Genomic DNA, 16,661 nt, shown 5'->3' with positions numbered 1-16,661 from the left:
AGCATCTAAAATGTTCTAGTTCTGTCAAAACCAGAAAGAAATTGGCTTAAAAATCTAGAATTGAAACCATTCTGAGCTGGTTGTTTTAGCCTATTTTTTCCTTTTGCTATCCACACACACACATCTATTCTTTCATGTGGCAAATCTGTGTGAGCATGCAGTCTCTTCTGGAAATCTGGTGTTCTGTATGCTTGGCTGTTCACTTTGTGGCTGGTGTGCAAGAGGTCCTATGACAGAGCATTTGGAATGTCTTGTAGTTTTTTCAGTTACCCAAGGATAGCGTAAAGGCACACACTTTTATACCTGTGTCCTCTGGGTTTGGAGCAGCTATCTGTGGATTCTCTTCCTCTCCATGTCCCTGTAATGTCACAGCTGACAAGAGTTGGTACCTTTCAGGTATTTTAGTGTTTGTTTTTTTTTTTTTCTTCTTTCCCAGGGTATACAGCTGTGTGATTTTCAGAGCTCTCTGTATCTCCCTGATTAAAGGGGAACTGTGTTTACAGCATTGCCTGACTTGTGCTGATGTCTTAACCCCTTCTTGGGGCACCTGGGGACAGCGTTTAAACAGCAAAGGGTGGAAAAGTCTGGGGCTGCTTGTTTCCAGCCCCTAGCACTGCCATCTCCCATATGCTGCAGCAGCAGTGATGAGGGGAATGGGATAAAGCTGCAGGAGGCAGTGTGCCTTCTGCTTAGCTTTATCTGAAAAGTCTGTGGGGAGGAAGGGCTTTGGAGTCATGTCTGAGCCAAGGCCTCAGTTAGAAGTGAGATAAACTATAGAGACATCAGATGATATGTTAGACTAGATTGAACATTCCCTGTGGACAACTTTGGAGCCAAGGCCAGGAAGGAAGGGAGGAAACAGTCACGTTGGCCGCCCTGAATTAAAAGCTTTGTAAGCTTTTCTCAGGAGCTGCTACCATGCCTGCCAGCTGTGAAACTAGACCCCCTAAGTCCCCTTGCACCCCTCCTCCTTTCACAGATTCTAGTGAGCAGGAGGGGCAAGCCTGACATTTGAACTTTGGTAGCTTTGGCATGTGCAGATGAGTGATAGGGAATTAATGAATCCTGCCCTTTCTTAACATTTTTGTTACTCCACAGGTGCTGGAGTTTTTGGTCAGGTCTATTTCCTGCACAAATGGAGCTTTGGGTTTTTTCCAGGCCTCAAAGAAAACTCAGTGAGGGATTTGGGGTTGGCATGGAGTGAATAGATGAACCATCTGATATACCCTGCAGATCAGCAGACTCAAGACTCTGCCAGACCAGCAGGGAAAGTGGCTGCTAAGCCAGAGATGCTTCATGGAGAGTGTTCACTTCCTCCATCCTCAAATTCCAATCAAAGGGCTAGTAGTAAAAGTGCCAGGGAAAATATGGCCAGTTTTATCTGTTCCTAAAGGGACAGGGCTTCTGTACAGGTCCAGTGTATATCTGGAAACTGTGTGCCACAAAAGAGACAGAGAGGCAGTAGAAAACCAGAGTCACCTACAGACAGGCAGACAGTCTGTTTGCTTAGACCACAACTGTGTGAGTAGGTAGCTGTGTTTATGTTAGCTGTGGCTCTAGTGTGATATGCAGGGAAAACTTCAAAAAGCAGCCTGTAATTTGAATAATTTAATCTGTTCTCTGGGCCTTGGGAATAGTGGGAATTCAGAAGTTCTGCCAGGTGGCAGACCTTGCTGGCCAGACTTCAGCTCACTCTCTTCTGTAGCAGGTATTGACCAGGCCCAGGAGCCTGGTGCCACTCTGCAGTGATCACTTGCACATCGCCTTTCTGGACTGCAGTGCAACTGGGCTGTGCTTATTTAGAGAGCAGTTACTGGTGAGACTAACTTGCTGTTCTGCCAGCTGGTATTTGCTGTAGGCTCTCACCCATTTCTCTTCAGCAGTGATAGCTGAGCCCTTCCCAGCAGTGCACAAACTGCAGTGATTAATGATAACCATGTTGGAAAGGATTTTGGTGACCACAGGAATTATTTTGTTTTGGTTTTCATGGTCCACTGTTTGCTGAGTGCAAGTCCTTGCAATACATCTTTTTTTGTAAGGCCTTGCCTGGCTTTTTTTTTAATTTGAATTTGTTCTCAGTGATCACTTAATAATCAGCACTTCCTCTGCTGCCTTGTCCAGATACACTAAGTTGTCAATGTTTGCATTATATGAAGGCTGTGGATTTTTGGCCCTTGCTGGCAGATGTGCTGCCTGGATAACTGGGACTCCTATCTTGGTGGAGATGGAAGCTCTCTATGACAATGTTAAGAGACCAAGTGTGTTGATTTTTTTGAAGGAGCTTCAGATGGACTGAGGATAAATGTGGCAAAACCATGAATTCACTGAATTCACCTGAATATTAACTAATTCTCCTGAATATTAACTAGAAATGACTTTCAAAAGAGTTAAGAGGCTTTTCAGGATGTTCCACACTATCACCACAGCTTAGTGTCTGGATGCTGGGGTTTGTTTTTGTAGGAGGGGACTGTTGGCCAAACCATTTGAGTTGGCCCGTATTTTAAAATGCTGTAGGCGGTTTAACTTCTGATGGGGAAGTCTGGAGACTGTGACTAATGATAATTGTAATTTAAAGCTATGGCTGAACTATAGCCTTTCTGTTACTGTGCTGCTTCAGGGGCTGGGCAGGGAGCTTGTGTCTGTGTCTGGTACGTGGATGCACTGGATAGTGGCTTTACACCCCTGGGCCCAGACAGCAGGTGATTCCCTGGCACAGGGCATCCCTGGTGATGCAAATGCAGACTACCCTTAGGTGCCTGCTAGGAAAGCTTGGCCCCCTGGTTTGTCTGCCAATTTAAGTCATGTGTGCCTGGGAGCCTGAGCCTGGATGGGGGTTGGTGTCAGCTGGAGTTGCTTCAGCTTAAAAGCAGTAAGGAGGAGCCTGTGACTTACTGTTTTTTCTGTACAGTTTTTGTACTGGAGGCTAAGAGGTGATGCCCATGTCCTAGCAACACTTCTCAGTGCCAAGGAATTAAAAAACCCAGTCCAAAATCAACCTACAAAATAGCTGTAATATTTTTTTTTTTTGCCTGTTATTCTCCTAAACTCATTGGGACAGCAGACCTGGCTTTGCTCCTTGTAGAAAACTCATCACTGTGTTGGCAAAAGGACAGGAACCATGGCCCTGCTCCCTCGTGCCCTGCCACATGGGCATGAAGCGCTGCTCTCCTGGGTGGAGGATTTCTCTAAAGCAGAGGGCACGGGGCTGTAGTATTTAAGCCTGAAGGTGCACGGAGCTGTTGTGTTGGGAAAACACTGAAAGCTTCAGCCTTGCTACTGAACTGGAGCTGTGCTGGGCTTTCACATCTGGCCTTTGGGGGAAGCTGATCCCTCTCCTGTGCTCTAGAAGGGGCCTTGCTGGACTGCTCCGCTTCATCAGCAGCGTGAAGCTGCTGCTGCTTTGCCTGCGTGTGCCTCCCGCTCCACTGGGCAGCAGCTGTGGGCCTCCCGCCCCTGCGGCCCCGGTGCTGTCCCGGTGCCACACGGTGGGACGGAGGTGGGAGCCGGTCAAGCAGAAGCCTGCAGCCCCAGTGTGCTGCACAATGGCCACTTTGTGCAGCACCCTGACCTCATCTGCCCACTGTGCTGCAGCTGCACCCCTGCCCTGCCTTAACCCTCTGCAGCTCTCCCCGCCCCAGCAGTGCTGGGATAGAGGACAGGCTAGCAGCAGCAGCTGGCTGCAGGGGAAGGCTGTTCCTCCTGGCCCAAACCTGCCTCTGAGGGGTGCTGGGAAAGGACATGAGGCAGGCTCTTGGCTCTGAAATGCCTTCTCAGGGGAGGAGGGCCATAGGGCTGTGCTTCCCTGGCTGAATGTAATGGGATTGGCGTTGGGCTGGAGCTCACATGTAAGCATTTGCCTCTGCAGCAGCATCCACTTCACCTCGCTGTCCCAAGATTTTTTTGACTCAAAGATCAGACTTTCCACTTTCAGTCCACTGCTTAATGGGCCATGGAGCTGCCTCCCTGCCTTGCTGTGAGGCAATCTTCTCTGTGCACATTGCATCGCTAGGCATGGTTTTTCCCTTTTCATCAGCCCTCTGCTGTGACTCAGTGTGCAATTTCTCCTCACACTGTACTGTTTCTTCTTTCTTTTTTTTTTTTTCTTTTTTTTTTCTTTGTCTGAACAAAGCAAGCAAAGTCATCGGTCTGTTTCTGTGCTAGACATACAAGTTTGGTCTGCCTTCTTGTTCCTGAAAGACTCTGGACAGCTGGGAAGCTGGCTAGTAGGGTTAACAGCATAGAATTAAAACAGGGGTTATGGAGCTGAGGAGGCTTTTTCTGAAAATTTGGACTGCTTAAACTTTGTATCCTGTCAAGAGCCTTAAGATATCAACAAGAAACAGAAATGTCCATACCTTTAAAGTGCACTTGTCCTGTGAAGGGTCATTAGCAAAACTAAAGAAAGGCAGACTTCTGGCCTGCTTGTTCTTTGGAAAGTCTGATCTTTGAGTCAAATTAAAGCACAGTTAATGAATACAGTTTTTTTTTTTAACTTTGAAATATCTTTCATTAAGCAAGTGAAAATCTCTGCAACATTCTTAAATTGTAACAAGCTGATTATATCTCTATATATCTGTATGTAACATTTGATGAAGTATGTCATTAAATGATGAGTTTTTTTGAGAAATTGAGAGTTCCTGTGCTCTTTTGCTAGAAATAGGCTAAACTAGTCTGAGAAAACCAGTAGTAGTTAAACTGCATCCAATGCTGGACAGGCCCCTACGTTTAAAACGATGACCAGATAATAAAATTAAATAAATACTAGCAATTAACACCACTCCCCCCCCCCCCACCACGCACACAATGCTAATGGACAAAAGAGTTCTGTCTTGTGGAGGTAGTGAAAATGAAACTATTCTAAAACCAGAAATGTGTATATAAAAAGCAGACATAAGATGAAAAGTGTTTATTAATATCTATCAATGTAAAGTATTTTGCACTGTATGCTGGTTTAAGAGTTTGTTCAAACTCTTAAACATTTGAAAATTAAGTTGTGATGCTTGTCTTTAAACTGTGCATTGACAGAGTTTTAAATACTTAGTTTTGAACTGTTGCAGCAGTGTGACATAAATTCATTCATCTTGGGGATATCAGCATTCCTAGAGTGATCTTGCATTAAGAATGCCTGTATTTTGATTGTTAATATATATTACAGTCATCTGGGTGGTGCAGTTTGTATAGTACAGTTCTGTGGTAGCTTTTGTGCATAAGCAAATGCAGGCATTCACCATTTCCTTCTGGGTTAGTTCAGAACTGCTCAAGTTAGTGTTGGAGGACTGCTGCTTAAGCAGTTGGAGATATTTCCTGAAGCGAGGCTGGACTGGAGAGCTGTGCTCCAAGAGAAGCAGGGCTGGTGGCTCATCTCTGCTCTAATGGGGATATTTTGACGTGGCAGTGATGTGCGGCAAAGCCACACATGTGGCAGATCAGGGGTTCATTACATTTCATTTGGTGAATATGTGCTTCTGTTATTTCCAGTCCCTGCAACTTTCTTTTGAATCCAGGCTCAGGACTGAGTGAGTCTCTGGGTTATGAGCAGGTGGTGAGATTGGTGGGCAGGTTCTTGGGCTGAACTGATTCTGTTGCTTTCTGGAAGGTTAACCCTGAAGTGTTTCAATTTAGCTTTGCTTTTAGAGCAAGGCATAACTCTTGTGTCCTCAAAAAAGCTTTAACATTTCCTTAGTCATGTCATTTCCTCCTTTTAGTAGAAGTCACTGTAGATAGAGAAATAAACTTCCCTTCATGCAAATAATAGTGCTCCCAAGCTGTATTTTTCAGCTCTGATGCTAGCAGTTCTGTCAGAGACCAGCAGGAAAGACTTTTTAATTGAAATAGGGACACTGCCTCTTCTTCTTCCATTTCATTTTCTGCAGGTGGAAGAAAGTTTTGGAAACCATACCCTCTGCTTTTATTCTCAGCTCTGCTACTAATATCCTCTGTGACCTTTGACAATTCTCTGCTCTGCTCATTGTCATAACTCCCTGAAAACAGCTTGAGGAAATAAAACTGCACTTTCACATTGGTGTAGTAGTTAGGAATGATCCCAGGGTAACTAAATTGAATATGTCACCTTTCTTATAGGCTGTTTCCCCTGCTTTAGGCTACTGCAAGTCATGTAGCCAAATGAATGTTATTTCAGTTCTGCCTTGTATCTGTGTAAATAGGAGTTAATGAGTTGCTGCATCTCGTGGTTGGCTTGTGACGTGGAGGTCTCCAGAGGGAGGATGAGGAGAGGCTGCTGTGGAAAGTCCCTGGCTGTTGCTAGGCAGCACTGCATTTTAGCTTCCCTGTCCGAAAGTCTGCGCTCAGGTTTGGCAAGAAAAGGGAAGACTGAGGGATGGAAAACCATTCAAAGATGGCTTGACTTACTTTTTCTAAAGCATGGCTCTACGGTGCTGGGTGCAGAAAGTGTGTGGCTACAAGTGAGATTGAAGCAATTTGATTAGATAGAATAACATTTGTGACTTGCCTTCCGTGTATTCATTCTCAGGTGCAGGATTGTGTGGCTGGGTTTCTCTCTCTCTCCAGCTCTCTGTTTTGGATTTTACTATGATGTGGGATCTGGAAGTTGAAGAGTGCAGCAGAAGTGGTCTTGCTCTGGTTTCAGTCTAAGTGGAAATAAGAGAACTCCAGGCAGCTTCGTATGCTGAGGTTTATGCTCCAGTTTAACAGCCTGTGGATGAGGGGATGTCATGTTTTTATTTTTCTACTTAGTCCATCAGGAGGAACACCAGGAACAAAGAGGAAACACAAGAGGAACAAAAACTATGTAGGGTATCTTGCTCTTGCTGCACAATGAAATCTTTGCAAACCATAGCAGTAGTGTAACTAGTGGTAAGATTCTCATATAATTAAAGCTTATCACAACAGCATCACTAAAAGAACACTTCTGTTTTCTACCTGAAGAGTAGGACTTGGGATACAGCTGAGCACTTGAATTTCTCTTGGAAGAGTCTGGCTGGTTGTCCCACCTACCTTCAGGCTTTCATTCACTCTTTGGTGTCATCTTGTAATTTCTGTCTCTGTTGGTCCTCTCTGTATGTTTTAATACAAGGCCAGGATGAGTAAATATCTTGCTGCCTCTGCTGATTAAATTGGGAAATAATGTCTTTTGTTGCACCCTGATGAAGTTATTGGAGGACCTGTGGGTGTGACCATGCTAGGCATTTCATCCCACTGGACTGTACTGGAAGGTGTTTTACTTGCTCCTTGGCCAACAGAGCTGTTTTCCCCCCTTTCGGCAGAGGATTCAGTGGTGCTACTGAGGCAATGTAGACTTTTGTGTCACAGCCTCACTTCATCCTGGGGGTTCAGCCAAGTACCACTATAAAGCTCAGCTTTACTGTAGCCTGGGGAAGCTGAGGGTCTTGCCCAAAGTCAAAAAGCTTGTAGTCATATGGGACGCAGCAGGTTATGTTCTGCTCTAACAGCATTCTTCCCCTAAAGGATGGGGCTCAAAATCACAATTCCTGATTCTAACTTTCATTGCTCAACCCGACTTTGTCTTGCACATTTTATCCCACCAGTGGGCTTGTGGCTTGAGCTATCTAGCCTACCCTTCCTCATCCTACCAGCAAACATTTTACAGCAGCTGGAAGAAAAACTTAAGGAGAGACCAAAACTTTGCAAGACCTCACAGCTCCTCACTTTGCCCTTCCTTGCACCGGGTTTTGTCAGCCCTACCAAGGTCTCCTTCCTTCTCTTTTTCACTGTGTGGTTGTGAGGGCCTTGAGAAAGGCAGTGACCTCACAGTAAATACTAGCCTTACTGTAGTGCCTTGGAGCCTGTCTGGGAGCTGAGTCCTGTGATATTTTATAGAATTCCCAGGATTACTTGTTTAGCTGGACAGCTGTGGGCTGGGCTAGTTCAGTTCAGCAGTTCCCTTTGTCTCCTGGCTGGTTTGTACAAAGAACTGTTGGGTCCTTTTGGGTTAGAAACCTTGGAGCCGTGCTGCCAGGTCAGACCTGGGACCAGAGCACTCAGGCATGGCTACTGTTGAGTCCTTTGAATAATGGAGACAGCAGTACGATTCACCTGCTAAAGGATTAAGAGAAAAAGCTCAAAATCCTTGCAGTACCTCCCTTCTTCCCCCATGCATGCTTGGATAATAAAATACACTGTCCTTGAGCCCCAAACTGTTCACGTGAAAGTTTCAAAGTGGGACGTGAGTGCGCCAAGTTCTGGATTTTAGATCAAAGAGGCTGATGTGCTTAGAAATGCTGGGTGGATCTCTAACTCCCTCTCCAAGTTTTGGGCAGTAATGTGGATTGGGATTACAAATACGTGCTTATGGGATGTAGAGTGACAGAGGGCAGTGGAGGAATGGGACTACTTCCCACCTCCCAGCAGTACTTTCTACTGGAAAAATAATAAATACTTTCACCTAAGCACTGACTTCAATTTTGGGGTGGTGCTTTTTCTTCTGATTTTTTTGGAGGTTGGTTGTATGGTTTGAATTTTTTAAGCTTTTTGAGTTTCCAAGCCTCCCTGTACTGTGTTGCTTTTTATCCTGCTTTGTGCTAGAGAAACCAGAAGGATAACAAACAAATAAAAAGAGAGAAAATAGAAAGATCTCACTATTTACCACTCATATTAGTAAAATGGTGGGATGTCTTTCTACAGCCTTTAAGAGCCTCATCTGAAAAACACTTCAGTTGCTTTGTAAAAGCGTGTGATTGTGGGGAGTGTTTTCCCATACTTCACACAGCTTTCCAACTGGAGAAAGGCTACTCTTGTATTAAAAACTACTTGTGTTAAAAACAGAAGTGAGGAAAATATTTTATTTCTTTCAAAAGCTGATGGAGAAGATTCTTCCTGACATGCCTCCCTCACCAGTTTTTTCTAAATGAAAAATGTAGTTAAAGTATCTTTTTTAAATGAAAGAACTGTTCTCTTGAAGCCTTGTTTTTCCCATTGGGAGTTTTTTTGTGACAATTTTTTGAAGAGAAAGAAAGATTTTATTCACTTGCCAGCTTTCAAAAGAGTGCCTTAAAACTGGGGTAGAACTTCAACTCACCTGTTTATTTCTGTAATTTCGCAGAATAATTGCTGTTTCAAGTATATCCTGTTTGCTAAGTTGTGTGGTTCATGTTATGACAACTTTAATGACTCTTGCAATATATGGCAAAGAGATTTAGAACTGCAGGCTGGTGCTTTTTGCCTTTTTTTCATTCTAAATAAATAAGCATAATGAAAATATCTGTTTAATAATGGGAACATCCACATTTACATGAAATAGACCATTTTTTCCTTTGTAAAGGGAGGTAAATTCACCTGCTTCAGGGCAAAGTTTAACCACTAATTGACGGAAATTAAGAAGAAATTTCCTTTCAGGAAGTTGTTTTGTCTTTTTCCCTGTGAAATTTCTTGTAATTTCTTTCATAACCTAAGTCAGAGGTCTCTGTGCAGGCTGTGTGAGACAGTCTCAGATTAGGTTGATCTACTTGCTGGCCACCTTTGGTAATTCTTAATCTTTTGTATCCCACTTAACCATCCATCCATCTTGTTTTAATGAAATGTTGATTAAAAGGAACTCCTTAAAATATCCCTCTTTCTGTTTGTTCATGCTATTTCTACTAATCCCTGGATTCTACTTCTCTTTCAGAAGATGCTACTCAAGAAGAATTGTGGAGCGAAGACTAGAGTAATTAAAATTCGTGTAAGTTGCTCTTTTCTGGTGCAGAAAATCTTTCCACATATACCTAATGTGGTGATTCTCACTGAACATCTGTATCCAGAAGATGATTTCTGGAGATTTCTTGTGGCTTGATCAGCTGCATAACACAAGTTGCTAGTGTGCAGTATAGAATGTAGTTGCAATTTAGGTTAGGTGTTGACAAGGCTAATAATACATTCTTTTCCATTTTGGAGACCGTGGTTTCTAAGCTTCCTTGCTGTCAAAGTCTACATCCCATGCCATGAGCTCATGCAGCATAGCTGTCTGGTAGGGTGTCATTTGGATCCTTCTTGACCAAGTGGTGTTTGGTAGGGGTGAGAGGTACGGTAGATAGCTGGGGAAAAGGGACTATACCTGCATGATGTGCCGGTGTTTGCAGAACCAGATGGGATATGGGGCTGTGTGATGACAGATAAAAGCTACATTGCTTGGATGACTTTTTAGCTGGGATGAAGCTGCAGTGTCTCAAGACTCTCCATTCTTGACAGCCTGAATCCCTATCAGATATGCTCAAGTCTTGTCCTTGTAGATTTTGTTACCTACACCTCTGAGAGTTCTGTTTTTAGCAGCACATTCCCGGACTCGTCAGCCAACCCCTGCTTCCTTTGTGGGTCCCTTGTCTTTCTTTTGGTCAGTGCTGTATGGTTATGTGGGAGATGTATCCTGGGCTGAATCAAAGAGAAATGTGACAAGTAGGTTGAGGGAGGTGATTCTCCCCCTCTGCTCTGGTGAGACCCTACCTGGCTGCTGCATCCAGCTCTGGACTCCCTGAATGAAGAAAGACATGTAACTGTTGGAGCAAGTCCAGAGGAGGGCTGTGAAGTTAAGAGGACTGCAGCACCTTCCCCATGAGGACAGCCTGAGAAAGCAGGGGCTGCTTGGCCTGGAGAAGATAAGGCTCCTAGGAGACCTTGTATCACCTTCCAGTACCTAAACGGGGCTATGAGGGAGCTGGAGAGGGACTTTTCAAAAGGGTGTGTAGTGATAGAACAAGAAAGAATGGCTTTAAGCTAAAGGACAGTAGATTTAGATTAGATTTTGTGACAAAATTCTTAACAGTAAGGGTGATGGATGCATTGGAACAGGTTGCACAGAGAAGCTGTGGCTGCCCCATCCCTGGAAGAAGAATTGTGGCCAAGTTGGATGGGGTTCTGAACAACTTGGTCTAGTAGAAGGTGTCCTTGTCGTGGCAGGGGCGTTGGAACTAGAGGATCTTGAAGGTCCTTTCCAAACCAAAACATTCTAAGATTCTGTTTGTTTGTGACCTTGCATGTTGTCACCAAAGCAGGTGTACCTCAGTCCACATGATCTTCCATGTTTGTGATACACAGCCAAAAACAGATTAGGGGGAAAAATCCAAATATCCTTCATGATGAAGCTGCTATTTTCACTGCAGTGTTTTTTATAGCCTTGCAAGAGGGCTGAATGACAGACCAGGATCCTTTCAAGATTTTTACCTTGCCCAGCAGGCAATAGGAGCGATGCCTGTGTGTACCCAGAAGTGCTGCAGTTGATAAGCATGCTGTTGGATGTCCTTGCTCACCACTGCTCTGGAAATGAATTTGGTATCTGAGAGGAGGAGGAGCAGGTAGAACTGGCTAGAGCCTTGTGCACAGCTGGGGGTGGTATTTTTCTGACTTCCTAAACACCTTCTGTCAGGGCTCTTCAGTCCTGTCTTTCAGCACCCCCACAGTGACCCGGTACTTCTGATTGCACAATTAATCTTGATCTTTTACGTGCTCTCATTTGCTTCTGCCTGAATTGTTTTCAATATAGTTGTGTCCTTCTGTGCCCCACGAGCTCTCCCCAGGCTGTGCCTGTCCTTCAGACCTGCCAGCTGTCTAATCCTGCTGCAATGTTTTAGCACATCTTGTTTATCACCTTCCTTTATGCCTGCCCCATGCTCTTTCACTGGGTTTTTTTGGGGTGTTTGTCCCTGGACACCAGGTATTTCCAGTGGTGCTTGGTGGTGCTTCTGTAGTCTCTTGGGCTTCAGTGATGTCTCAGTGAGGTGGTTTCCTGACACCTTAAACTCATTATTGTGGCTTACTATTGTACCCCTGGAGAATCTGAAAGGAGAATTATCCCTTTCCTCCTTGAGCCCATGTCAGTTTGCAGTAAAATAAACAGCAAAAACTGAGAGCACACTTTTCTGACAGATGGCACAAAATTCACTATTCTCTGGCCAGCCTTGCCAAGCTGGGACAGTGCTTCTCCACCTGAGGCACTTGTGGCTTCCATGATAATAGCATGTGATACTTCACAGCCTCTTGCTGTGGTGGCAGAGCTGTTAAGTAAAGGTGCATTTTTGCCTCCATTTTTCAAGTGATTGTGAATGCCCACTTTTGTGTACCCAGCTGAAAAAGGAAGCAGCAGGTCCCTGGCAGAACTCTTTGCTGAAGTGCCTCAGCTCTGGAAACAGGTGAGAGAGGTCAATGCTTCTGAAAGACAGTGCTGTGCTCTCATCATATAAAGGGAATCCTCAGTCCAGCCAGCTGGACATGCTTGGCATGGTATTCCTTCTCAGTGTTGCCCAGCAGCAACAAGAGGTAACGGGCACAAGTCGATATGTAAGATATTCAGGTTGCCCAGAGAAATCATGGAATCTCTGTCCATGGAAAGAGCCATGGTGTGCCAGGATGCAGTCCTAGGCAACAGGCTCCTGCTGACCCTGCTCAGAGGAGGGGGTTTGAATTCAGTCATCTCTAGAGCTGCATGTGCCAGCCTCAACCCCTCTGTGATTTCTGAGTTTTGTCCAGCATTCAGTAGTGGAGTCAGAGCACACTAGGGACCTGAGTTCTATTGGAAGGGCTGTTCTAAGGCCCTACTGAATGTGGTATTTTGCAAAGAGTGACGGCAGGAGGCAAGGTGAGAAGCTCAGCTCTCTGTTGCTGAGCGTCTGGTGGCACAGGCTCATGTTGGAACCTGTCCGTTATGGTAAGGGTAGAAAAAATGAAGACAAATCTCATAGTGATGGGTTGATGAGCTGTTACAGGAGGAACTAGGCAGCTGTCTGTGTGTCTGAACAGGAAACATCACCATGTGAACCACTTTGCTTGTGTCACTGTGGCACTGATGCACAAGTGTTCCTGTTTCAGCTCAGGTAGAGTCTCTTCCTGAACTGAGATGGTCACAGATATCAGACAGCGTACAGCTGGATGAACAGCCAGTGAGTGAACTGATCTGAAGAGCAGGCAGGATATCTAATGGTTTATGCCAGGGATTTGAAGCAAGGATCCTTGCTTTCTCCCTTCAGTTTTCCTGCTGCTGAATAACTTGTAGGAGAAAGGATCGTGCTTATTCCATCTTGTGTGAGGACAATGATGACAGTGACGTTCTGATATCATCAGTGAAGCATTTTCATCCTATTCTTGCTGAGATCAATGTCTTATGTGGTTGTGAGATGATGCTTGCTTTTAAAAAAACCCTCCTCCTAGCTGATACTTTGGTTGCCTTGACATCTTGGGGCTTTGCTGGCATGTCAGGGTGCAAGGTGTTGTTTTCTCATGCATCATTGCATTATTCCTTCCTCTGTCTTCTGCTGGAAGAGTCTCCCATGGGGAGGTGAGATGGAGGGGGCAGTGTCTTTGCCCTCTGGCATGGAAACACAGCTACAGCCTTTGGAAATGTTTGTGGTCCTTGGTAGTCTTTCTTAAGCAGGTGACCTGCTGCTGTTAAGCAGGTTTTGCTTAACAGGTGACAGTAAGGTGTCACCTTGCTGTTTCCTGTACTTAAGTTTCCCAAGGGCCAGCTCAGGTGGTGATCAGCTACAGCCTTTCCACTCACTCCGTGGTTCTTAAGTGGGACAATGGGCTAGTGATGTGACTACTCTAAGAACCTAACAGATTATTGAAGAGAGATTGATAAGCTTTTCTAATGTGCAGCAGCTCAGTTTGAAATGTTTTCAGGAATAGCAGCTGTGAGAGGTGGCAGCCTATAGTAAAGAGCAAATAATATTAAAAAGAAAAAAAATCTTGCTTCTGTTCCCACCCAGTAAAGGATAATGGAACAGAAGAATCATCCCCTATGGGCAAGAGAGCATAGATAAATTAGAGGTGACAGCATGTACGTGAACTATGGATTTGTACATAATAGGTAAATCCAGCAAAGCACATAGCACAGCAAGGTCAGGGCAGGTGTTGGCCTGTGTGTGTGTGACATATGAGCTGGGCAGTATGAGTGTACAGACCTGGTCCCTGGTGCCCCGAAGTGCCAGCCAGTGTCGTGTCTGTAACTGGAAGCAAGGCACTGGAAGTGGGAGGGGCACACTCATGTTGTGGGTATTTTAGCGTCCCGAGTGTGTTTGCATGGTGAGGTGTTTTGCAATGGAGACGCTTGCTCAGTGCTGGAAGGAGGATGACTGTGTGACCATGTGCTCGTGGGGTGTGTCTCTGCCCTAGACAAAGCTTGGCCAGCTCTGAATGCAGAGACCTGTCTTCAAGTGTATCTATAATATCACCAGTCTTCAATTCCCCGGGGCATCTTGGGATGAGGATTAAAAGTCTGTCACTTATTCCTGGTTTTGTTCTTCCTTGACAAACTTCTACATGAAGTCTCTGAATGGGATTAGTGAAGCTGAGCTTGTCTTAGCAGCAGTAGGTGGGTAGAAGACACCCGGGGCTTACCAGCTGTGTCTCTAGGATCTTGTTGGGGCTGGCAGAAAGGAAGGAAGGATTTCAAGGCCAATCTGATAACCTGGCTGATCAGAGAGATGTTTTTTGCTATGTAAAAATAAAAATTTTAAATCGGAACATAAACCTCTTGTGCTCTTGCCTTGATCTTATCAATGTTGAGAACGCCCTCTGCTTGGACAGGGGCCAGATCCCTCAAATGACTTTCCCTGTGTCTTATCTCTTACTCTGTATCTTAAAAGGCCACTGCAGAAACATGCTGGCTTTTCTTCTTCTAAAACAAGGGACCTTTTCAGCTTGGAGCTGAGCAGGAGATATGATGGCCAGAGCCTTCTGGGCAGATGCCTGAGCTATTCACAAGTGCAAGGCATACCAGGTGACAGAGCAGTATTGGTGCAAACCTCTGGTTCTGGCTGTGCAGCACAAAGATTTCTAAAAAAATCAGAAGGTTCTGTGTATGTATCATACATACCTGTGTGTATGAATATATATATATATATATATATATATAAAACCAGGAATGTGGCTCCTTCCATCACAGGCTCCCAAGGAGCTGAGCAAGCATTTAGCATTGGATGCATATAAATATGTAGATAAATACCATGATTGCAGAGTGAGTTACACTGAGAAACCAGCAGAAAGTGTAACTCACCTGAAGAGGGATAGGGTGAGGAGAACTTAGGCCATGTTCCTAGAGCTGTGTCTTTATTCATACCATATCATGAGTATAAACACCTAGGGCATGTCAGGCAGCAGAAATCCTAAACTGCAGCTTACTAACAGTTTGTCAAACCTTCCTGGTTGTTTTTAGTATGTGACTGAATGTCTAAACCTGACCCTGATTTTAGAATCAACAAGAGAGACTTGCCTCCCTGGCCAGTCACAGTCTTGGATTACTTTATGGTCAGAAGCCCCTCATGGAGATGTTGGCATTCCAGTTTCCTCTGTGGTGTCTTGGCTCCAGTTGATGGGCATGCCTCTGCTGAGCAAAATGGAGAAGGCCCTCTGCTAAGTGGGAGCATGAATATCCCTTTGGGTATCCTACACTCCTCCCAACCCAGCCACTGAACTGCCTGCTGAAGATGATAGTTGGTCCTGGAGGACGCCAGCCCTTGTTCTTAATAATTCCTGACAAAAGACTTTGTCCAGAGTTTCCTCAGTGTGGGGAAGGGTCCTGTCAAGGGGGCAATGCCTCTGTCTGTTAAAAACTGCTCCAAATATCTGGCTTTTACTGGATTTCATGGCAAAGGCTAACCAGCCTTTAGCCTGCCCATAGCAGGTAGAAGTGTGGCTGTCATGTCTCTCTTCTGTTTCTGTAAGGATAAGAACTTGTATTGCTTCCTGCTTTTCATAAATTTCTGCCATGTATGCCCTCACACCTGTTGAATCATCTAAGTGCCCACAGAATAGACTCTGTGGAATAACCAAGAGCTCTGTAATCCACACAGCACCATGAAAGTAGCAAGTGGCTGATGAGTGAGGAGGCTGACTTCCTATTTTCAGCACTGTTCCTGCTTTGTGGTCTGATGTGGGTTGCGGGTCTGGTTTAAGAATATGGGGAGGTGGGGAGTGGTAGGAACAAGGTGCAACCCATTTGCTTCTGGGACAGCCTTGTGTGTCAATGGTGGCTATGGCTAGTGGCACTGTGGTTCAAGGGAATGGAAAGTGGCAAGGCATGTTTCACAGAGAGAGGGTCAGATTTAATGATTTCTGGGTCATATCTGGGTGATGGAACAGAGAGAGATAGAGATGTAAGGGATAGCACAGGGTCACAGAGAGCCACTGTTTTCTGTCAGAGCTTCAAGTCCAAGATTGCTGATTAAGCACATCTGCTCCCTGTATCCAGGCCCACTGCAGTTGTTCCTGCTCCCTTTTTGTTCGTGTGGCTGTGGGAACCTGGCACCCATTGCCTCTCCCAGTCCCTAGAGCTGTGATCCTCTTTTCCCACACACCTCTCCCATAATACACCCACTTCCTGCGCTTGGCTTCCACAGCTGGGGTGGTTTGTCCAGAGGCAAGTGCACTATGTCAGCATGTGTTCGCAGCCTGCTCATGCCAGGCTAATTAATCCTCACTTTACAGGTTTAATTTGTGTACCCTTCAAGTTGAAAGCAGCGTGCTGCTCTGTGCCAGCCTGTCTGGCCAGAGGGAATCTGCTTGCCCTGGCCTCATGCAAACTGGAAGCTGCACAAGCCCAAGTAGGCACCACGTGCCAGCTCTGTGGGAAGCATGGTACCTGGGGTTCTTGGCCCTGAGGGAGGAGGGCTGTGAGGCAGCTGGTGTGATCTCTCTGACAGGAGGGTGTTCCTGCTACACAGCAAGGGCTGGAATGGGAGGATGGAGAGGAAGGAGAA

At 45.3% G+C, this 16,661-nt stretch overlaps 1 protein-coding gene and 1 long non-coding RNA gene across 4 annotated transcripts in view; one reads left to right on the top strand and one right to left on the bottom strand.

The window, feature by feature from the left end:
• The window catches only part of LOC128805354 (uncharacterized), a 60,340-nt gene that overhangs the window by 33,686 nt on the left and 9,993 nt on the right, over positions 1–16,661 (top strand). The window contains exon 4 of one of the 3 annotated variants that reach the window (XM_053973980.1): positions 9,605–9,643. The exons of 1 other annotated variant lie outside the window; for it this stretch is intronic. In XM_053973980.1, coding sequence (XP_053829955.1) covers positions 9,605–9,643 — 39 coding nt within the window. Of the gene's footprint in view, positions 1–9,604; positions 9,659–16,661 lie in introns of all 3 variants that reach the window. One more of the 3 variants, XM_053973981.1, reaches the window with a different exon arrangement.
• LOC128805357 (uncharacterized) lies at positions 4,892–7,693 on the bottom strand. Its single transcript, XR_008436399.1, has 3 exons — positions 7,633–7,693; positions 6,976–7,035; positions 4,892–6,673 (listed from the first exon to the last, which is right to left on the bottom strand). It is a non-coding gene; the product is annotated as an uncharacterized LOC128805357 (long non-coding RNA).

This window comes from Vidua macroura, chromosome 3 (assembly GCF_024509145.1).
Source record: "Vidua macroura isolate BioBank_ID:100142 chromosome 3, ASM2450914v1, whole genome shotgun sequence".
In the NCBI taxonomy this organism is placed as follows: domain Eukaryota; kingdom Metazoa; phylum Chordata; class Aves; order Passeriformes; family Viduidae; genus Vidua; species Vidua macroura.
The sequence above is the reverse complement of the archived record's forward strand: the minus strand, read 5'-3'. Positions and strand labels throughout refer to the sequence as shown.